The following is a 24,046-nucleotide window of genomic DNA, read 5'->3' as shown; positions in this document are numbered from 1 at the left end:
TGTTGATTTATTTTTGAGAGAAAGAGAGTGTGAGTGGGGGACGGGGAGAGAGAGAGAGAGGGAGACACAGAATCTGAAGCAGACTCCAGGCTCTGAGCTGTCAGCACAGAGCCTGACGCGGTACTCGAACTCAGGACTGGTGAGATCATGACGTAGCTCAAAGTCGGACACTTAACAGACGGAGCCACGGAAGCACCCCTCAGCTTGCTTTTCCTGATGCATTTCAAAGTAAATTGTAGAGAGCAGCACAGGTTTGCCTAAATAAACATTACTGGTATGTGTATCATTAACTAGAGTTCACTATTTGATCACAGTTTTTTTTTCTCTCTTTCAAGGTAAAATTTTACACACTTAAGTGTGCAGAGAAGAAGTGTATGTTTTTTTGAGCTTTGACTATCGTACATTTGCATAGAAGTTTACTGCCCTTACTTTCTTGTGTCTTTCCCTTTCGGGTTTTGTGATAGTCCACAAAAACAAAAACAAAGGAAAAAGAAGGACAGAGCACAAATTGTCCATAGAATAGTCTGTGTTTCTCCAGCCCATCAGATGTCTCCCTCGCCACCACTCGCCCCCTCGCTTGACCTGAGAGTCAGACTCCGCTAAGAAGTCCACCTTACATCAAATTGGATGCTTTATTCGACACCCGCCTTAGGTTCGGACTTGATATCACTGCTTTTAAAGGGACTTGTGTTCCCTTTTCCATAATTAAAACTTTTGAAATACATGAAAACAGACACTAATGATATTTGAAAATTATAGTGGATTTTCTCGCTTAGAAGCTTTTATAGATCCCCTCTTATCTTCTGCCTTTTTCTCCCTTTTCTTCTCTAGCCCCCTTAACTTGAAGTCCAGTTCAGAAGCCAAATGTATACAAACCTATTATCTTTCAAAGCCACACGCCCGTCCAAAATTATTCCTCCTTAGGGAAAGTGACCTGTCACGGGAGTGTGCAAGCCCATCTTCCGCCAACCCCGAGACTAAGGGGATAACTGGAGGGGGTGAGACCCGGAGGAGAGAAGCTCCAGGCCCTTCTCATGCCAGAGCTGGGAGTCATAGAGATCTACTGAACACTCTGTGCCCTTTCCGAGGGGCAAGAGAGCCAAGGCACAGCTAACTCCACACTTAAAGTTCTGAGGCAAACCTGACCTTACATGAATACCTATACTGAGAATACTAACTTGGAACACTTAGTGTGTGTCCTGATACAGTCTAGTGTTTTTATTAACACTCTCTTCTCCATTTCGTGGATGAGAAAACAGACAGAGAGATTAAGTCATTTTCCTCAAGATCCAACAGCCGGAAAGGGCTGGAGCCTGGATGTGGACCCGGCCAAGTGACTCCAAGGCCTCTGTTCTTTCCCTCTGTCCAGAGGGAGCCTTGAACCTCTAGCTCTTATGTTAAGTAAAGGAAATTGGCACGATCCTCCCATTCAGAGAATCTGTTACGTTTCCTGGTCATAAATATTTTAGAGCCTGGCTGATATGGAAAAGAATGAGAACTCAGTTATGACTGTTATGTTATGTATCCTTTTTTGGGTGGCACATGGAATGCTTAAGACCAGTTGGTTCTCTTACTAAAATTAAATCTAAAAATCACATAGAAAGTCCTTCCCTGGATGTGGCCTATATGTCTCTGCTGTTGTGTCCTATCGGGTTAACCAACTTAGCCAGGGACCCGGTGATCATACATGAGAGAGAGCAGAAACTTTAGGCCCAGGGTCTCCTCATGGAGAAATAGGGTGGTTCATTAAAATAGATGGCAAGACTGTTGGAGGAATCTAGATATGAAATCAAGAGAAATCTTTTTTTTTTTTTTTAACTTGGGGACAGTAAAATAGAAGAGGAAATTTTAGCCTGTTACCTCAGTAGCTTACCCATGTTAAATAATGGCTTTAGAGGGGGAAGATTAGCGTTAAGAAAAAAAAAAAACTGGGGCGCCTGGGTGGCGCAGTCGGTTAAGCGTCCGACTTCAGCCAGGTCACGATCTCGCAGTCCGTGAGTTCGAGCCCCGCGTCGGGCTCTGGGCTGATGGCTCGGAGCCTGGAGCCTGTTTCCGATTCTGTGTCTCCCTCTCTCTCTGCCCCTCCCCCGTTCATGCTCTGTCTCTCTCTGTCCCAAAAATAAATAAAACGTTGAAAAAAAAAATTTAAATAAAAAAAAAAAAAGAAAAAAAAACTGGGGAAAGGGCACCTGGGTGGCTCAGTCAGTTAAGCGTCTGGCTTCAGCTCAGGTCATGATCTCACGGTTCGTGGGTTCGAGCCCCGCATCGGGCTCTGAGCTGACAGCTCAGAGCCTGGAACCTGCTTCGGATTCTGTGTCTCCCTCCCTCCCTCCCTCTCTCTCTCTCTCTCTCTCTCTGCCCCTCCCCTGCTTGCTCTCTCTCCCCCAAATAAATAAATAAACTAAAAAAAAAAAGAAACTGGGAGAACAACTACAGAAGTAACGGTCTCTCCTGGACCAACAGGAAGGATAAGAAGAGATCACCTTGCTTTGCCGCGACTTCTATCGGGACCGTCCCTCCTCTTTGTTGACACTGAACGCTTGGCATTTTCAGTACATTAAAAACTAAATGCAACAAAGTACAAGGATAGTAGAATAGGAGTGAAACTTTAAAAATTTAAATATAAAGAGTGACAAATAGTAAATTCAAAGAGTTAGGAAATAAGCCAACTATACTTCCATTAAGAAAAATTCTTAAAAAAAGAGCGAGGAAAGAAGAACAGAATCAGGAAGGACAAGTATACTAACGAACGACAGGGGAACCAACAGGAGGAACAACATGGTGGGAGAAAGAGGAAATCGCATGTGAAGTGGCAAAGTGAAAGTTAAAGCAATTAGGAAACACAATTACTAAGGAGAACAATAAAAACATAAAATAAGCTAGGATGAGTAGTTAAAATAAATAACATCAGCTAAGAACATACTTACAAAGATTATAAAACAGATCGAGTGGTAATAAAATAAGGAAGTGGTATAAAGCCGTAAATTAAAGAACAATTAAAAAACACTAAGGATAGAAAATTAACAGGCTAAAATGACAGTTAATAATTGTATTAATAACTAACACTTACTGACTTCTCATGTGCTAGGCACTTTATATGCATTATCTTATTTAATTCAAGTTTATTAAAACAAGTAGGACACTTCCAAATGGAAACAAAAAATGTTCAGAGGGAGGCAAAACCAGGCATCAGAACAATCACAACAACAGAACGGAAGGTGAGCAAAACAGGCGTGTAGGTGTCCGTTCCTGTTCCTTGTCCAGCGTGATTGATTTCGCTGTTGAAAATCTCAAGTACCTGGCCTGGCGCTTCCCACGTAGACTACGGGCTCTGCAAGTGCCTGGTGCTGTAAATGTCCCTTCTGTCCGCATCTTGTCCTGCTGAGTTTGGCCTTTCCTACAGGCAATTCCTACCGATTAAAGTTCTCAAGCGATAGAATCCATAGCCCAGAATCTATGGCATTGGGCAAGGATCTCATGATCCCACTCAATTTAAAAGATTTAGCTCAGAGTTATCTTCTGCTAGAAGGACTTCCCCGTCCCTGCAGACTGGATCTACGTAGTACTTAGCTCACTGGGTTGGAATGGGAGTCCTTTTCTGATTGCTTTTCTTTCTCTCTAGGCCCCCTGATTTCTAAACAGAAGGACCCTAGTTTTGTATCCTAGCCTTCAATTCAGGCATGGTACATAGTAGGTGTTTAATGCATGCTTTTTGCATGGAGTATCCTTGAACCTGTAGTCAGGATGTTTCTCTTCTTCCCTCTCCCTCTCCCTCTCCCTCTCCCTCTCCCTCTCCCTCTCCCTCTATTTATTTTTAAACCAGCAAGAAGGCCTGTGACTGGATCTTCTGCTTGCCCAGAATCCCCACAAACACACGTATTTTTGTGTTTCTGTTGTTCAGAATGTCTTTCCCACACACGAAAATGGCTGCTGCTGCTTCCTCTTTTTCATCTCCCCCCCCCCCCCCCCCCCCCCCCCCCCCCCCGCTCCTCATCCTCCTTCCCATTTATCACAGCCTAGAATGCATCCTTTACCTCCAACTTCTCTTTCTTCTGGGACAGGTGTTGTCTCTGTGGCCTTGAGCTTGATCCACAGTTCATTCATTCGCCCATTCATTTGATTGGCAAGCATTTTCTTGGAATCGGTTATTACCCCATTACTGCATTGGGCATTAGGGCAGGGAAAATCAAGCAACTCTGCATCTCATCTAAGTTGATTGCTATGTTTTGCCTTCTTTGACCTTATTTTTTTGTGGCAAGGGAAACACAACTGATTAACATTCTTCACAGGTAGTTATAGTTTGAAGAGAGTTTGGAAGTCATTTGATAACTTTCTCTTCTCTAAGCAAGAGTCCTACTTCCCTCCATCTAAGAAAGGCCTCCGACCTATATTTATTTGACCATTGATTGCACTGGTTTGTTTTCCAGTGAGCTCTGGAGGTTGGCCAAGACCTTTCAAACACACAAGACAAAGACCTAAATCAGATGTGGACTTTCCCGCACACGCTTTGTCTAAATTTTACATTTACTTTTTTTTTTTTTTAACATTTATGTATTTATTTTGAGACAGAGAAAGTGCAGGGGAGGGGCAGAGAAAGAGGAAGAGAGAGAATCCCAAGCGGGCTCCATGCCAACAGTGCAGAGCCTGATGCAGGGCTCTAATCCATGACCTGTGAGATCATGACCTGAGCCGAAATCAAGAGTTGGACACTCATCCGGGCCACCCAGGCACTCCTGCATTTACTTTTTATTTTCTGATTAAAAATTAATATTTAACATAGAAAATTTGGAGAATGCAGGAAAATCACATGGAAGGAAGTTACTGCTAACTTTTTGCTCTCCAGCTTTCTAGCATTTTGTGTGTAAGTATGTTTTGTGTAGGTGTAGAAAAGCTATGATCGTATCGAACGTATCATTTTGTAACCTACTTATTTGACTAAAAATATATTATGAATATTTTCCGTATCACTAAAGATTTCTTCTCAAACATAATTTTAATAACCACATAGGAGTCTATTATAGGGAAAGTCCATAATTTACTTAATCAATCTGTACAGTGGACCATGCAAGCTGTTTTCTTTTCCTTTTTTTTTTTTTACTATTATTAAAAACACTGTGGTAAACATCATAGCACAGAAGACTCACTGTATATTTTCTGTTATTTCCTTGAATAAATTCCTAGAAATGGAATTGCCAGATCGAAGGATATGAACTAGTCTCAGGCTGTGGTGATGTATGGCAAATTTTTCTCCTGGAAACTTCTATGCATGTATGTTTCCCAGCAGCAGTTTACGATCATTCCTGCTTCCTCACTCTCAGGAACAGTGTCTTAGCAGTTTTTTTAATCTTTGTCAATTATCAAACTATAAAACGGCATCTCATTTTTATTTTAATTTAATTTGTATCTCTTTGATTACTAGTGAGATTGAACGTCTTTCATTTGTTAGCCTTGTATGAAATGTTCATCTTTTTGTATCGATTTCTAAGAACTTTTATACAAGGAGGTTATTATCCCATCGTGCACTTTTCCAACATGTAGAAAATAGAGAAAACTCTTCTTTCTCAGCAGAAGAGGGCTCTTGTGGAATAAGGCTCCAGGTCTCATTCTGTCTTGTTTTTGTGGAAAGTTCTTCAGCATGAAAGGTGGATTTTTATCCTAGGAAAACTAAAGGCAAATCTATAAGTGATACTGGTGTTGGTCTTTAAAAAATAATAATAATAATAACCCTGCAATCTGAATTCACTTACCATTTTCTATATTTCTAGTCTATGAAAGAACTCAGGGCTATCAAGTAGAACCCAAGAGTTTTCTTGGAAAACCTAGAGATATATTAATCAGTCAAATGTTCCTGGACAGTTTACCCTAACACTACCAGAAGCATTAGGATTTGCCGAGTAAGTCCTTGGCTAGTTTGTACCCCGGATGAAGAAAGAAAGCTACAGACATTTAACAAGCTTTCTTATGACCTTAGCTCGACTTAGGTCTAAAACATGGTCTTCTGAGTGACAGGCTGTTTTCTGGTAGTTTGGCTGCCGTATCAGTCTCCTGGTATCTTCTCCTGCCACCTGTGAGGGAGCACATTCTTCTGGGCTGTTGAATTTTGACACATCACTGGCGCTGTCCCCCTCTGCCCTCGTGGCTCCATATCAGAGCACATACAGAAAAGCCAGGTCAGATTCCCAAGCCCACAGCACCAATGGAAGACTCCCACTGCGGAGGTTTCTGGAACAATGTAAAAGGGAAAAAAAAATTAAACTTTAAAAAATCAACCCACTCTCGCACCTGGTTGAGAATCCCAGAAGAAAAGAGGCCACTCCCCAGCATCCACAGAAGATCTCGGGCGGGGGGGGATCCATGAATTCTGAATTCTCCAGTCCATAGGTTGTTTTCAAGCCCTTGTTCTCATTTCTGTCAGTAAGTGGAATTCTCAAAACAACAATACCCTTCCTTAAATAAATTAGTGCCCCATTCTAGCACATTCCCCTCAACGTCCTCTGTCTGCATTCTCCCCTACAGCTTCCCACCGTATCCACCCCCCTCTTCTGTGAGCTGTAATGACCCTGCAAACACTAAATGGCATTTGAGTGCATTAAGCAGCAAACTCTCCGGTGACATAGCAATTATGACTCTGAAATAGATTTGGTGCGTCACAGAAGATAAGGGTTTTGAAAGTTTCTGTTGTGATTATAGCCTGTAACTCCCACAAATAACAGGCTTCAAAATAAGAGGCTGCCAGTGGCGCCTTTGTGGCTTTGTCTCAGTGATGGCACGTAAATTGCTATTAATGTCCTAAGTGTACTTGAATATGCCAGTCTTGGGGACGCAGAGTTGGCTCAGTGTCTCTCTCTACATGGCATGTCATTGTTGGTCTGATAATCTGGGGTAATTGCTGTCTCTTGGATGGTCAGAAAAGTGTAAGGGGCTTTAGCTTCCTGTGTGATGGTAAATAGCTTCCAGGTCCACACCATGCGTGTGTGTGTGTGTGTGTGTGTGTGTGTGTGTGTGTGCGCGCGCGTGTGTGTGTTCTGTGCACGGCTACCGTTGATGGTGAAGGTGTGTATACGATCTCTGTGTGTGCCCTGAGTAAGTAAAAGCCTTTCAGAAAAGCCAAAGCAAAATCAGAGGTTGCAAAAATAAAATGAAGAACTTGGGGCTGTGGAGAATCAGCCCGTCAGATAATTTATACTGAGAGTTAAAAAAAAAGTGTTTAAAAATACCCTTTGCTTGCATTATCCAGATTTGGCCATATGAGTAGATGCAATGTTCTGTTGTCTTACACAGCTCCTCTTTTCCAGTAGAAGCAGCATCTGTGTGTGTGTGCACGTGTGTGCGTGTTCCTATATGCATTCTTCAGGTGTTGCGTTTTCTACATGCGTAGTGGCTCTATGTAAATATGACAAAGTGTGTCGACACTTTGCCTGTTGGTGAACACTGTGTGTGGATGTGTGTTAAGTGTGGATGTGTGCTGGTTTCTGCAGGTCTGAGCGTAGAGGATGTTTATTCAGATATAAATACTTTTCTGCACTGAGGCACCTCTATTTAGCTAAATCAAGCTGAACTTATTTTCCTTGACTCTGCAAAGTTAAATAAAACAGATTTTTAACTCGTGGTGTACATTTAACATAGGGACTCCGTAAGTCGGTGGGACGTGAAAACGTTATGTGTCACCGTCCTATGTGCACTTTTAACAGAAATAAGAAAGCAACCCAACGGATGAACTTGGAAACTCACACTACTTCATCTCCCATGCGAGCTGTGAAAGGGTCACCCAAAACCATCCTCTGTGTCTGAAGCGCCTTACAGGACGGTATCGATTGTGGGCCTTCACAACAGATGACTTAATAAACGACGAAGCTTAGACGGTGCCATCATAGGTCTTGATCTCAGAGTCGACCTCCATGTGCACTTGAGTCGTGTGGTGCGGGGTGCTGGCAGGGTGGCGCCCGGTGACCATGTGGCAGTCGATGGTCTTGTGGTTGGGTTTGGCCGGCCCCCCCCGGGCAGCAGTTAGAGTGTGTGCCAGATAAGGTTGGAGGCAGCGACTGGTCATGGAGAGTCCGTGCTCCTCCCAGGTCGATGGCCACCAAACTTACTCCACAGGTCTTTGAGCAGGACCCCGCCTTTCCGGATAAGGTGACTTAGGATTAACTAGCAAGATGGCGCTACCCGCAGTGGCATAACCCCAGGGCAGTAGAGCTTGTCTTGTCCAAAACCAAGTTTGGTGAGGTGGACTGAGGCTTAGGAGTGAGCGGTATCAGAATCCCCTAAAAGACTCTTTTGAGGCCGTCTTGTGGCTCATAGGTTCCGGCATCTTCCTAAACAGCACAAAGATTCCCTGAAGGGGAACCACAGACCCGAATCCCCTGCCTTCAGCCCTAAGCCGCGCTTCGCGTGTGGTGCCCACACGTGTCACGCAGCCCGACCTTTTCAAATTTGAAGTGTCTAAAATAGCGGCACAGAGCGGGGACTGCGTTTGGCAAATTCTAGTTTCTGAGTCCTAGATTCCTCACCTGACAAGTAGGAATAGGAGCCCCCGCAGGGTTTGTGTACCATTTGAGACTCCTCCACCAGAGCAAGAGAATCGCTACCACAATCCGTGCGTTACTATGCAGTTATCACGGACACCGGCGGCCCGACGGCCTTGCACGCACAGGGCAGGCCGCCAACGGAAGCTTTCAAAGCATTCGTTTCTCTGTTCATCCAACTCGAGGACTTAACCAAGCGGCTCCCGGTGAGACGTGATCCCTGTTCTCTGAGAGGCCCTGTGGCTGAATGATCTGTGATCTCGTTGAGACTGAAGACGAAAGCCATTCATATGGCCTGCAAGCCTTGGCATGATGGAGCCCTGCCACTCTCCGGCCCCATCTTGCGGCCGTGGCTGCTCTTCTCCTGGTTCCGTTGCTTCTGGCCTCCTCTCAGTTCCTTGGAGCCTTGGGAAAGGATTCTCTCTCTGCCCAGCGGCCTCTTTGCCCCTCTTTCTACTTGTCTGTATCCGCTCACCTCTGGGCTGACTTCCCAGAAGCCCGAGTGCAATGAGGTCCCTACTATATTCTCTCCTCGCACTTACTACCACCTAGAATCTACGTTTGTCCTTTTGACAAGTTATCCAATGTCTGTGTCCCACGAGGCAGGACACATGAGGTGGGACATGAGGTGAGACACATGAGGTGTGTCCCACGAGGTGAGACAATGTCTGTGTCCCACGAGGCAGCGGGAGAGCAGATGTCAGATGTGTCGTATCTACCACTGTATGCCCGGTGTGTAGCACGGGGCAGGCACTGGAGACGTATTTGTGGATCAGAATGAAATGGTGACCTTGAGGAAGAGCCGGTACTCACATAGACCTTTAAATAAATAAGAGCTGCATATGGTTAAAAGTCAACATGAAGGGACAGAAAGTCGGGGGTCCTGGCATTTAGGGAAGTGGGTGATGGTGTGCCTTGAAAGAGGAAGGAGGTGGCTCTCTGGCCAGGCCGTGGAAGATGACGCGGGTTTCTAGAGGCCAGAGGAGAGGGGCGGGCAAAGGCCAAGAGCCTCTCGCTGGACTTCATCTGTAGAGCAACAGGGACCCTCACTTGGGCAGTGGGCGATCTGTTATTCAGCCGAAACTACTGAAGTCTCGGTTAGCAAGGGTATCTGTTCTCCACCAGGAACGGCTGATTTGTCTTAACATATACAGACCTTTCAGGGCAAAATCTCGAGGCTCGAGAAACTGCGGTGGGGCCCGCCTAGAAAGGGAGGGCATGGTGGGACCCGGCTGGAAGCTCACCAGGGACTGACCGAGTGGCAGGTGGCAACCAGGGAGGACACCCTCCGCGGTCAGGGGACCGTGGAAACAGGGATTCTGGGGCCAGCAGCATGGGGATAATCCAAGCAGAGGGTTGACTCCGGGGAAATGTGATGGCAGGTGGGAGTTGGTGAGCTGAGGCTCCAGAGCAAGCTTCGAGTTGCAAGAGCAAGTCACGATCTCCGTCTTAGCCGAACTGGCAGAAATAGCGGGAATTTACGCAGAAGCTGGCCGTGGATTTGGCAGAGGTGGCTTTAGCCGCAGAAGAGAAGTACCTGTACAAAGAAACAGGTGCAAGAGGTCAGAGCAGGACAAGCAGCAAAATTGATTCTGAGTTGCCTGGGGTACCCGGGTGAGCCAGAATGGAATCTTTTGGGTTGAGTGTACCTGTTATTCCCCAGCAGGGATGCCCAGATCTAGTGAATTTAGACACTGCACGGGACAGAGGTACACTAAACAGTTACTTGTTGTTTATCCCAGCTTTGGGAGGCATCCTCTATTTTCTCTGGCGGCTCCATTCCCAGATCCCAAGGTGATAGAAGCTGGATCTGCGTGGGGGTCTCAGCCTCAGAGAGGATAAAGATGGGAAAAGCCCCTGCAGGCCACACAGGGACCGTGTCTGTTCCGTACATTTCCGTGAACCCCACTAAGCCGGAGGAGGCAACGGGGAGGCCAGTCCAGATGCCAGGCCCTCCCCGTGCCCTTTGGAGAACAGCCCTTGTTGACATGGTGAGCTAAGCTGTGGAGCCACGACAGGCAGGATCCAGTGTTTGGGTTTGTTGTTGTTTTTTTTCCAACTGTTTTTTAAAGAAACAGTACAGAACAGTATGAATATTAATCATATAGTTCCTTTTTTGGGATCTAGGGTGAAATACCAGATCTCCTTGATGTCTGCTGAGTAAGAGAAGAGTTCACTTCCTGGATGTAGACATCACCCTGCAACCTGGCACTGCCTCTGCCTTATCGCTTGAGTAGCTTCTTGGTGCTCACAAGCTCTTTCCGTGTATTCAGACTAAAACCGCGGAGGTCCCGGATCTGCTACCGTGGATCCCTCCAAGCCCACAATGGAGAAGGAACGTTGGAGTGCCTGCCATTGAACGTTTATGTGCTTCTTCGTAGGCCCCTCCAAGAGATATTTATTAAAGTCTGTGCTGTGGCAGGCACTGTGGCAGGCACTTCGGAAGCAAAGTTCCACAGCCCACCCGTCGTGGTCTGATGAGTGAGGCAGACATATAGAAGAACAAATGCAATATGGCCTCCCGGGTACTGTGATACAGGTGCATACAGAGAATGTGGGCGGGGGGTGGGGGGGAACCTGCAGGAGGAAGAGACATTGCCGGGGGCAGATAGGGGCACAAGGATACTTAACTTCAGTCTTGAAGAACAGTACAAGGCGTGAGTGGCATGTCATTGGATAATTGGGGTCTTCAAGGGGAAAGAAGCAGGCATGAACTGACTCCTCTGTTCCGGGAATTTCTTAGCAGCCTGCTAACGGTTGAAGTATGAAACACAAGGGTTGCGTTGAAGAGTGAGCAAGATCAAGGACATTGTGGGCCTGATGAGGACACTCAACCTCATCTGGAGGCTAATGAGAAGCCACTGAAGGTGAAAGAGGGAGATCACAATTACATGTTGGGAAGATCACTCTGGGGGCAGCTGGAGGGAGGACCAGAGGTTGTCAGAGTGGGCCGGCACCTACTAACCGTTGTCAGACTTTCCGGGGAAACTTTGACTGTTTTGTCCCCAAGGGCAAATGCTCGGGGTATAATCTTGGGAAAAGTGTGCGCATATCAGGAAAACATTGTTCTTCGAGCTTCTTGGAAAAGTGGTCGATCTAGGATGTGGCCCCGCCTAGTGAGCCAGCATCCCTGCTGATGAGTGGTGGCTATGTGTGTTTGTCTGTGCATGCCTGTCCGCATGGAGAGGGAGCACACATCCCCGTTTCTTTTGTTTTTCTTCCTGGCCGGCCCCACCAGTGCCCGGCCTTTGGGGGCCTGGAGCACGTCCGCCTCCCCACCCACGCCGAAGGCATCTCTGGTAATGGCATCTGGCCCATATGCACATCGAGCTCTCCTTGGTGCTGACATCAGCCAGTTTGTGGCACCTCAGCGTATTTCTGGGTTGCAAATGAGAGTTTCTTAGTGCCAGGCTTCGCTCGGGCTGTCACATCAGGTGATGAATTCTCTGCATCAACGGTGTGCTGCTAAGGTAAGCTCAGAGGAAGAGCGGGAAGGAGCGGAGGGTGGGACTAGCAGTTCTCAGCTCAGCAGCCACTGCTCTGGGCTGAAAGCGGTGCTGGATCCTCAACAGCAGGGGAGAGGCAGGTGGCCCTTGTTTGGGCTCGGGAAGGTGGCAGAGAGAGAGAGGGAGAGAAGGCGGGGCTTCAGGGACAATTCCGTGGTCTCGCGTTTGGTCAGGAGAACCCAGGTGGGTGTTCCCATCCCCCACTGCCCCATCCCTGGCCTCAGAGCTCGCTGTGCCTCGTCCGACAGGCAGGCTGCGCCTTATCCATTAGAGGGGGTCCCAGCAACATTGGGTATATATCAATTACGTGCCAGATTCATTCGGGCAGGATGTGGAGTCCACAGTCGTTTGTTTGTTCTGAAATGTTTTGTTCCCAAATCCCTTTCTCTAATTTGTGTTTGAAAGTCCGGGTTTTCTTGTCTGGGAAACCGTGTGCATTTTGTCCTAATTGTGTATTCCTTTGGCTTCCTCCTCCAGGAGGTTCCATGATGAGCCCGCTGCTGGCTTAGGCTTCATCTGGTGGAATTAAATGTGAGATCAGGCCTCGCTTCCAGGCCACAGGCCGCAGAATCTCCTGTACGACTAGCTGCGAATGTAAAGGCTCCTGCAGGAGGCATGTTCCTAGAGATAACAAGGGCACACTTGGTTTTGCAGATTTCACCTTCCCACCCCCGTGAGGCCTCAGTGCGCTTCCGACGTCAGCATTTTGAAGGGAGTGTGTCTGTTCTAAAGGGAGGTTTGCATCCGAAGATGAGTGAAGGCGGAAGTTGGGGCGCAGAAGAAAAATCAGAAGGAAAGTCTTATTTCTTGCCACCCCCCGCCCCCACGGTCGCTAATGAGACCATCCTCCCTGCTCCCTGCGCCCGCCCCAGAGATAAATAAACACACAAAGGCGGAGTTTCCTACTTAATATGCACCCGCAGTCAGGAAGCGGGAAGGAATTGCTCCCCAGGGTTAACGTGGCAGTAAGCGAGGTCAGCTGTTTCCCAAGACGGAGCAGCCTCTGAACGGCTTGCATTAAGGCTGGAACAGCGCCGCCGAAGCAGCCAGAGTGATTTACGGGAAACCTGGCGAAGTTGGGCTTGCTCGCAGTTTCTGATCACGGAGGTTTTAGCGGGGGGCGCGGGGGTGGGGGGAGTAGTTACAGGAATACAGGACTTCAGTGTTAATGTTGAGGGGCCCCGGGCACAAGGCGATAGCTGGCCGCCCGCTCTGAAGTTGTGTGTGTCTGCATGTGTGTTTATGGATAGAGGGGGAGTGAAAGAAAAGAGATTGATTTTATTTATTTTTAAGAGGTCTTATATATTCTTCCTCACTGGGCCAACTAGGATAATTAAGATGCCAGTTTTGGTATCAGCTTGAACTGATTCCTGTCTCTACCATCTGTGAGCTTCCTTTACCCTCTGGCATCGTGTGCACTGGTCCGAGAAAACAAAACTTTTTCAAACGTCTCCTGCTTGAGTTATTTCATCTCAGACACACGAATCAAAAGGAGTCTCCTGGAATCTTCTGGTCAGTCCAGGATGCCTTGCCAAATCCCTCCGAATGAGACACCGCCGGGCTCATTTTCTTTACTAATGGCTTTACTTTGGGCACCGCTTACTGTTACTTTAATGAAATTGAAGCATGGCTAAATAATGGTAAGAGTAGTGACATATTAGGAGCGCGATGTAGTGAAACGTTTTTGCGCCTTGTACTCTGACATGGATGTAGACTGCTTTCCTGGGGTTTCCACATCTACACGTCCCCCACCAGGTCGATTCCAAGATACGTGAGTCTTCTCTTCTTGTGCGAGCACTTTATTCTCTGCTTCATGACCCTGTACTTCAGGAAGCTCTGTGAAGTTTTTTTAAAATCCTGTACTACTCAGCAAACACACACACACGCACACACACACCCCGCCATTTACTTATTTATCCATCTATCTCTGCTAAACACACACATATAAAAAAAGGATTCTTAAGACAGGTGTCAAAATGCTAATAGTTGGCTATCTTTGCACAGTAGGATTTTGAGAGTTGCGCATTTTGTTTTTCATGCTTTTTCTATTTTCCAAATATTATATTGCATATCCAGTTGCAAATACTGTATTTGAAAATCTTATATAAGCTTATCTTTTGTAATCAGAAAAGATAAATGACATTAAAGAGTTTTCTTTGGGGTAAAATGAGTATAATCGCTGTTCCCACTCCTCCTAAAATGGCACCAGAATATATATGTTCTTGGTCGGGAAGAGAGACTAACCTCTTGCCACCCCTGTGACAAACCTGCGTTAGGAAACTGAATTAATATGATTATGATCATATGACAGGGTATTGGCCCCAGAAGGATGGTTGTATATTTTTATACAACCCAGAAAGAAGTTGTATATTTTTAAATATTTTTTTGTATTTTTATTTTTTTACATGTATTTATTTTTGAGAGACAGAGAGAGAAAGAGCATGAGCAGGGGAGGGGCAGAGGGAGAGGGAGACAGAGAATCCGAAGCAGGCTCCAGGCTCCGAGCTGTCCGCACAGAGCCCGACGCAGGGCTTGAACTCACAAACCATGAGATCATGACCTGAGCCGAAGTCGGACACTTAACCAACTGAGCCACCCAGGCGCCCCAAATGTTTATTTATTTATTTATTTATTCATTCATTTATTTTTTAATGTTTATTTATTTTTGAGACAGAGAGAGAGCACGAATGGGGGAGGGGCAGAGAGAGACAGGGAGACACAGAATCGGAAGCAGGCTCCAGGCTCTGAGCCATCAGCCCAGAGCCCGACGCGGGGCTCGAACTCACGGACCGTGAGATCGTGACCTGAGCTGAAGTCGGACGCTCAACCGACTGAGCCACCCAGGCGCCCCTTATTTATTCATTTGGGGCGAGAGCATGTGGAGGAGGGGCAGAGAGAGACAGAGACAGAAAGAGAAGCCCAAGCATGCTTCACGCTCAGCACAGAGCCCGACGCAGGGCTCCACCTCATACCCGTGAGATCATGACCTGAGCCGAGATCAAGAGTCAGACGCCTAACCAACTGAGTCACCCAGGCGCCCCAGAGAGAATCGCTGTGAAATAAAGAGTTCCCATTTCCTCCTCGTTCTTCCCCTTCCGATCCCTCACCAAGGGCAAGAGAAATGTGCTGGGCAGGGAGAGGGGGAGGAGGAGCTACTGACTAGGTCAGGAGGTGGAGATTTGGGTTTTCATGCAATTATTCATGGATCCCCAATTGAGGTGAAATGCCCTTGGCCAGGCTAATCTTTTGCCCTCTTAGTATCTAGACCTGCTTGCTCTTTAGGGAGGTGCGGAAAAACATCTATCCTCGTGTAGAGGTAACTGGTGGGAGCTGCTTTGAATGAAAAGCCCGGCTTTCCCGGGAAAATTGGAACATCCTTTGGGTGAGCCGGTGAAAAAGAAAGCCAAGAGGATGAGAAGGGCAGAGGAAAAGGAGCCCGGATTCGAAGGTTGAGAAGCCCGTGTGTCTCAGTCATAAACCAGAAGCCCGCTTTTCTCTCGCACCCCTGCTTTCTTATGAATGAAATGTGAACACGTTTGCATGTAGGTCCTGGGTGCCCTGGAGTATCCCAGAGTGGAAGTTGTGACCCCTCCCAAGTGGCAATAATAACACCTGCCTCATGTACCCCAAATATTTCAGGGAAAAAAATGAGTGGAGAGTACGGTAGAAAATAATTGACCCAGAATGCCCAAGACCTGGTCTGTTCAACATTCACATTTTTAGAGCTGAGGTACATTAACTCCAAAGGAACACAGCAACTGAGGGGGGGAAAAGGCATCTTAGCTCACTTATATTTCAGTGCTTTAAAATACATGAACAGTCCTGAATTATGCATCGTGAATTAACCACTCTAGCAAATCATCCTCCAGCCATTTTAACGGGGGGATATTTTTGGAAAGGGGTGGTCATCAAAATAAATCCTTTCAGAACAATTCCATTTCTGGATGCTTCTGGATTTAGAGTCTTAGAAAAATGATCTATAAACATACATCAAACTTACAGCTTCCTGGATCACCACCTCTCTAGATATGTTTGTGTAGGTCAGTCCCTGGTCCACCTTTGTTTTCGCCTGTTTTATTTGCCTGAATCACCCTCTGTACTTTTCAAGGCTCACCTCAAAGACTACCTCTTCCATGATGCCTTCCCTGATGCTCCAACAAGATGAGGTATTGCCTTCATCTGAACTGTCATAACAACTGGGTTGTACTGTTTCTTAGGTTCTGCCTTGAATGATAGTTCATTCACATGCGTGTCTTATCCACCTCCTTGAAGCCACGAACCGTATCTCACTCGTCATTGTATACCCAATAGCATCTATACAGAACCTTGCACAGAACAGGTGCCTGGAATCCCCTAACGTACGGAACATGCATAGAAAGGCTTTAGAAGGCATTCGGGCAACCTTTTAATTTTTCTAAGGGGGAGCCCGAGGCCCAAAGACGTAGAAGTGCTTCACCAGGGTCAGCAGCTAGCCATGGCCAGCGTCGGAACCAGAACTTGGGTCCCTCGACCTGTCATTCCCCTAGAGCATCACCATGATCATCTGACAGCTTGAACTGACTTCAAATAGCTTCGAGAAGTGGGGGCTATTAACCTTGTGTCCAAAGGCTCAATGGGAGGGCCCAGACTCCTCTGAGGGTGGAGGGAGTACTACCAACCACAAGAATAGCGGCCCAGCCGAGGAGCGTCCTATGTGCCAGGCACCGTGCTAGGCCCTTCACACAAGTTGCCTTGTTGTCATTGTCTGCTCAAAATGGCCACCCAATCTCAGAAGACTGACTTCTCTCCCTTTTTCCCTTCTAGGCTAATGGAGGTTGGCAGGATGCCACTACCCCTTCATCAGTGACCTCCCCTACAGAAGGCCCTGGCAGTGTTCACTCTGATACCTCCAACTGATCTCCCAGCAATCGCATCCCGGCTGACCCTGTGCCCCAGTCGGGACAGGGCCAGGAGGGAGGGTTTCTCTCCCAACGCTGAAGCGGTCAGACTGGAGGTCGAAGCAATCAGCAAACACAATAAGAGTCTCCTTCTCTTCTCTTCTTTGGGATGCTATTTCAGCCAATCTGGACACTTCTTTATACTCTCTTCCCTTTTTTTTTTCTGGGTAGAAGCCACCCTTCCCTGCCTCCAGCTGTCAGCCTGGTGCCCGCCATCTTTCCCGCCCCTTCCCTCTGTCCTAGACTCCCGGGGCCCCCGCCCTCTCTTACGTCACGGAAGGATATTTTCAACCATTAGAGGAATTTAAAGAGGAAAGAAAATACAAAGAAAATAATAAACGTGTTTGTATGTTTTCACGCTGGTGGTTTGAGGAGCCAGATTTACCTCACTCGGATCCCTCGCTCCCTCTGTGAACAGGCAGCCCTTCTCAGTTTCTCTTCTTACTCTCACTACCTCTTAGCAGGAATGCGCAACGTTCCCCCACTCATGCCAGGCCCCCTGCCTTCTCTTGCTCTCCCCGCCCTGGGCCAGCTCCGCTTAGAACACTTCTTCCTCTTCCTCCCCAGCCCGAGCTGTGCCCTGGGGACTGCCGTAGCTGGGCTTCTAAAGGTGCCACATTTTCTGGTCTCACCTCCACTAGGTTGATCCCCAGGCAGGAAGTCAAGCAGCAGGAGAGGACGGAAGCAACCAGAAGGGCAGAATTCTCGGAGACTTTCTCCTCCTCCTCCTAACAGCTCTTGGTTTCAGAGGCACAGTCTTTGGAGACCATGCAACTCTTAGTAAGCAAGGTCCAGAACCTACCACAAAACCAGATCCGAGTGGGCATGGCGACGAACGAACCGCTACAGAGTAGAACGTTCTCACCCTGAAACCCTTCAACGGCACCTTCTCGCACACGCACGCGCGCGGTCTCACACGTTCACTTTCTCCAGATCCGTCACAGGCCGCTTGCAAAAGTACCCAGGTTAGCAACCGCAGCAATTAGCCCAGGAGAGGGAATTGGCGGCTCTGAGCGAGGCTCACCGAGACAGAGAAACCGCACGTGCCTGAACCTTCCAGGCCCTGCGGCCCCCCGGCTTGCACGCAGAACTGCATACACGGGACCAATCACGGTGGAAGCCAGGTTTGCAGTGTAAGCTCCTCCCGTTCCCAGCACCTCTGGACTCTCAGGGAGCCACGCACAGTACTTAGCAACGTCTGCAATGGCTTTGGTTCTGTTCTGGTTTTGTTTTTATATTAGGGACATTGCATTAATTGTCCGGAGTGTTCCGTGGCGCCACATTCTTGTTCTGGAGGGGTTGTGTGGGCACACGGCCCAGGCACGTTTTGCCAGCTTCATTTGAAGACCTGGGAGCGATGGGGGAAGGGGCGGTGATGTTCTCCGTGAAATCGTCCCATTTTCATTCCCCGGGAATGTCTGAGAGAAGAGTTACTCACTAGTGTCACCTGAGCTTACATTCCTCCTAGCCAGCTGTGCCAGCGGGAACGATGGCGGCTCTGTAACTTGACTCAGTGGAAGCAGGTTGGTCAGATCTCTCAGTGCCTCATTTTCTTCATCTGTGAAATGGGGATTCTTAGGCGTGGCTTACCAAGAGGCTTGTGAGAGACCGAAGAAATTGATTTCATTCGTATGCGATCCGTAAACGTGAAGTCAGGGGAGGTGTTATCTCCAAACTAACCCAGTTCATGCCACGTAGGGGCAACATACGGTTTCCCTGTTCCAGCATCTAGGTAGCATCAGTATCCTGAGGTCATTGCCACGATGACAAAGAAAGGAAGGGATGGTGTTGCTTTTTTGTTTGTTTTGGTCTGTGTGGTTCCATAGACTAGAGAGAAGCCTCCAAACTAGAAGAATAGGGCCCGGTTCTCTTCGTTTGTATTTGAATCCAGCACGTGGCCTTGTAAGTACGGAGTCCCCTGTCACACGCGCTCTGCTCGAGAGGCCCGTGGGAGAAATATAGGACCCTGAGAGGTGAGGATGGCCATCTAACAAGGTCATGGAAATCGTGCATGGCACTCCAGTAAGGAATAGAAACTTCCTGTGTGTACTGGGGAGAGGGGTTACCTAAGAAACAGGAAGGTGTGTGAATTTGAAGGAGAGGCAAAAAGTAAATCTTTGGCAAGATGGGATAAGGCCGTGATGACTAAAAGCAGTGGAAAGGTTGTGTCTGCTGACCTGTGCCCCAATCAGAACAGGGCTCGGTAGGGAGGCTTCTTGGCAAGAGCCATCTTGTGACTGACCACCCCGTAGTTGTAGAGCCAGAGGAGAGTCTTGCTTAGCATCAGGAATCTAAACCACCCACACAGGAGGACAGTTGCAACACATGGCTGACTGAGCACAGTACAGAAGAGACCCAAAAGGGTTCTCTGGGACACAGGAAGAATGATTCCAGATTTGGGTTGAGTCATTGCCGTTTGAAGTTGATGACGCAGAGCAGAGCTGCATTTGCACAGACAGTTTCTCTCCCGCCGGAGTGTGCACTGATTCTCACCTCTCCCAGCACCTTCCCAACCCAGCACTTCTCTCCGCCCTGTCTGCTCCAGTTTTCCACCACCTCCCTTCCACGCCCTCCATCACGTCCAACATGGCAGCCGCCAGATCCCCCAACGGTAAGCGAAGCATGGGATCTCTGGCGGCAGAAGGAAGGGGACGGAGAGAGCGTGCCTCTGGAAATACAGCTCCCTGGGAATCCACATTAGGTCAATCCTACAGATACCAAAATGTGCCCCAGACTCCTGCATTTTCTGACAGGAGCGAGAACGCTCCATCTTCCCTGGCAGCCGATTTCCCCTGAGAAAAAGTAGCCCTTGGGTTTGCCCACCTTGTAACTCTTCATCACCTCTTCCTCTTCATCCCTGACTCCTTCCCCTGGCGTGAAACTGACGCCTGTGCAGTACTTTGTGACAAGTGGCACCTTCCTTACATTGATTCTTTTTACTTTGCTGTGGTGGTGGTTCTTTATTTGCTGGTCGACTTCTCTCACGTACCTTCCCCGCCCCCCCCCCCCACCTCTTTTCCTTCTGAGTTTTATTTTTCTGCCCAGAAAAACCTGACTTCGATACCAAAAAAAAAAAAAAGATGAAACTACAGAAACTCAAATTTAAAAAAAACTTAAAAAAATACAAAAAAAAATACTCGACGATTCTTTCAGCTTTATTAACATTTTCCATTGTTTCTTGCGACTTGTGTCTCGTTCTTTGTAGTATTGATGATGAACATTTGATAATGAATGTTCTTGTATATTCAGATAAAGAAAAAAAAAAACCAAAAAAGCGGTCTGGATTTAATAGTGTTTATAATAAAAATTTTAAAAAATGACCCTCATAGCACGCAAAACAGGATGGGGGGGCTCCCCTCTTCTCTCTGTGACAATACGCATCATTCCTGCATTTGTTTCTCACGCCAGACTACCTACATTCATCATTTCCCCCATTTTTCTTTTATTTTCTTGCATTTGTGAATTAGTTCAAGAATGCTAGAAAAGTGTCGAGTTGTGCACATTCATTTCCTGTTTCACAATGTTTAAAAGTGACAGTAATTCATTTTGTAAACTAAAAAAAGAAAAAAAAAGAAAAAAAAAAGGTTGGGATAGTGAAGCATCATAGGTACAACCTAACATGTTATGTTTATTAACTTTGAGACCCAGAAATAAATTCTTTTCTTTCTTCCTACTCTTTAAAATATAAAAACAAAAAAAATTATGTTTTGTGTTATTTTTGGTTTGTTTATTACGGGGGGGTGCTTTTTTTTTTTTTAATTGTCAGGATTATGCTCTTGCTGTTTTTATTCCTTAAATATGTACACGAGGTGATGTGAAAAGATGACATTGGTAGAGTAGGCGGTTTCCCTGTGCTTCTATTTTGCTCCGGAATTCAGTTGACTTCAAAGACAAAGATGAAGCCCATCGTGATGTCACATCGCTCCCCTGTATTTCCAGAGCGTGTGGCATTCCCACAGTCCCCGAGAAAAACACAGTCAGGGACCTGGGTTCTCCTTTTGGCCCTTTACAAATTCAACGAGTCGGTCCAGGAGACATTTTATAAGGAAGGGAAAGACTTTTCGCCCTTTGTTGCCTGTGAATGTCACAACAAAGTGCTTTCTTTCTTCCTGATTAATAACAACATTCCATGAGCCCTCTTAAAACCAGAGAGGATTTTTCTTCCAGAAGCATCCCACAGGAAATCCTGGTGTGATGGACCATTGGCTGCATAGACTCGATCCAGGACGCCATCCCTGGGGTCGGTCAGTCGGCCTACTGATCTCTTGAATCCTGATTTTGGACGAAGAGTTGAGAAATCGAGCCCGACTCAGTGCTCTCCTTTTAATGGCGAGAGGTGAAGTTTGATTTCTTGACGACAAACCTCTTCTACGTCTCTGATGTAGGCGGCTGCTTCAAGCAAACGGTTAAACTGGCTTGATTTGGAATGTTTTTTATTAGTTCTAGGGGAAAAGAAAGCAGTATGATCTGGAAGAAGCTTATTATAAATATCTTGCATTCAACAAATGATTAAGTGTCCAGAAAGCAACCAGAACATAAGCAAGGAAAGTGTAGGCCACGGTGCAGGACCGCGGAACAAAGGTTTGCCAGTGTTTGCCCACACACCTGCACGCTTGTTCCTGAGTCAACAAAATAATGACGAGCTTTTCACATCACCTTTACGGTTTCAACACCCAGCTCAAAGCTTTCTGGAATCTTCTATTTTTTGTAAACTTTTTTTTTCCTTTTGTTAAAATTAATAAAACATTCAATGTTTTTCCCCTTTCCTCTCTTACGACTTCCTTTCTTTCCTTTGGCGTTTTCCATGATTTTGAAGTGCTTTCCTTTGGTTGTTGGTTTTATTCTCCTGCTCCCCTCCCCTGTTCTTATTATTCAGAGTATAAACCTACAAAGTTCTGCTCTGTTTTTGGTTTTGAAAGTTTAAGCTTTTCTGCTTCTGTGAGAGCACAGGCTTCGGTCCCTTTTGATTCCAACTGAACTCTTGTGTTCTCTAATGATACTAACACGGTGTAGGTTTGACAGTCTCCTAATTTGTACTGGTAATGCATATTCCAAATAAATAGTTTCTTTTGTTGCAAAAAATATATACACTTGTATTTTGTGTAAATTTCTTCTCTTAACGAGCTGGCAACCCAAACTAGGGCTGTGTTACTGTGGATTATGGTTTACACTGTGGCCCTAATCATTTTAAAGGCTCCAGACCAGGGCAAGGGGGCGAATGACCACATGAGCCACCTGTCTCACCTGTGAACTAAGAAGGGAGGAAGGGAAGAAGTAGGGAGGGAGCTCTTACGGGCAATTATGAGCTGTGCCGCGGGCGGGCAGAGCACCCCATCTTGTGTGCTTAGCTACGACTGGGGGCCACCCACCAGGCACCAGTTAAAAGAAATACCAGGGAGATTTTCCATAATAGATTCTAAGTTTTTAAGTCACAGCTGTTTTACCTGGTGGCTTCCCTTTCCTTCTCTTTGTCTGCTGGGAAATCACAGTAGCTGGAAAGTCATGGTACCCGAGAGGTGGTTTAGAGGAAGGAATCTGGGTGATGAATCATACCCAGTTGTAGGCTAGATGTCGCTCTAGTAGATCTGCACATCTCCATGCGTGATGTCTACCATCGTATGTAAGCATCTCTCCCCGTTCTTTGCACCCATATTGCGCCCCTGATCTTTGGATTTGGTCTGTTACAGTGTTTGGTGTCTCCAAGTGTTCTGGCCACAGTGCCATGTCCGCCCTCCAGGCCTCAGGCTGTCTCCCAGCCATTGACACCGTCTTCCCATCCGTGAGCAGGATGGAACTTACCTGGCATTTGACGTGTCCTTATCCCTCCAGGGACATCACATGACCGATTTCTTGTTTTCACACCATAAGTCTCCAGAGCCCCAATGAGGCAGGCATGTATGAATGTCTTGAATGAACTCATCACTCACCCTCTCATCCTGATGGTGATTCTAATCAATAGAATATGGATCAAAGGGATGGGGAGTCAATGAGGATCAAAGGATCATGTTTATTAATGGACACGCTAAGGGCCCAATGGCCTCCATAGCATAAGGCTCGCTGCTCATGTTGGTTTGGAGAACATCACCAGCAGCCAAACTGGAGGCCTCGTGTTCCTTCTTGCAACCTAGACGTTGGAACACACTCGTGGGAGGTCTGGTGTGCCAGGCAGGCTCAGACTACTTCCTTTTCCAGTTGCATGGAAACTTGTGGACCAGACTCTGCCCCCCTAGTTTACTACTTAGAGTGACATTAAACTTTTGGAATAGACCAAACATGCGTGAACCTCAAATCCAATACAGTCTATTTCTTACTTAGGTAATAGCCTGAGGCCAGTATTCCTGGTCCGGGTGCCTCTTCTCGGTACAGTGATTCTGGAATCTGGCTCCTTCCACATTGTGGCTCTTGCACCCTCCTGGATTGTGTAGTCCTTCACATCTAGCTGGCAGAAGGGAGAGTAGGAAGAAGGCTTACCACTTCTTGAAGCCTTTGACCAGGACGTCGCTTCCACCCCTATTCTCAAGTGCATCGGGTGGGCGATGGGGGTGGGAGGACGGAAAAATTGTCCCTGGTTTATCACTTCCAGACAGTAATGCCACACCCCAACTTTTTGGACATTTGGCCTTCTATGTCATAGCAGGTGACCAAATGGATAAGGGAGAGCAAAAGACAATCCCAAGTGGCTGTTTCACTGCACTAGACACATTCCCAGGAAAGACATTTCCAGTCAACCTCCCAAAGTTGGCTTTGTGACTCTCCAGTGGGGAGAAGAGAGAAAGGGGTGTATACCCACAGGCCCTAGAGCTGTTCCACCTAATATCCCCCCTCAAGGGAGAGGAAACGGAAGTCTCCTCCTCATGGGGATGTGAGAGAGGGAGGGGACATCCCCCATCCCCAACATTTTTCAAACTTGGCTGTTGCCCAGACTCAGGTCCCAGCTCCCAGGCTGTAGTCACCACCCAGGGAAAGCTGTGGTCCATTAAGACAACCCGTTCCCACCTTCAGGAGGTGACCCCATGTTCATTGCTGGCCAGCAGGTCAAGTCTGGTGGCCGGCAGTCACTTTGAAGACTTTAGGTCTG

General features: G+C 47.0%; 1 protein-coding gene across 3 annotated transcripts in view; it reads left to right on the top strand.

The window, feature by feature from the left end:
* Nucleotides 1-22,054, top strand: part of PBX1 (PBX homeobox 1) — a 295,831-nt gene extending 273,777 nt beyond the window's left edge. For all 3 annotated transcript variants that reach the window (XM_043568957.1, XM_043568955.1, XM_043568956.1), the window contains one exon: nucleotides 16,835-22,054. Coding sequence is in view for 2 of the 3 variants with exons in the window: in XM_043568955.1 (XP_043424890.1) it covers nucleotides 16,835-16,927 (93 nt within the window). In the remaining variant the exon portion in view is untranslated. The remainder of the gene's footprint in view (nucleotides 1-16,834) is intronic.
* Nucleotides 22,055-24,046: the final 1,992 nt, after the last annotated feature.

This window comes from Prionailurus bengalensis, chromosome E4, assembly GCF_016509475.1.
Source record: "Prionailurus bengalensis isolate Pbe53 chromosome E4, Fcat_Pben_1.1_paternal_pri, whole genome shotgun sequence".
Lineage (NCBI taxonomy): Eukaryota > Metazoa > Chordata > Mammalia > Carnivora > Felidae > Prionailurus > Prionailurus bengalensis.
Note: the sequence above shows the minus strand (reverse complement) of the source record. Positions and strands in the feature narration are given on the sequence as shown.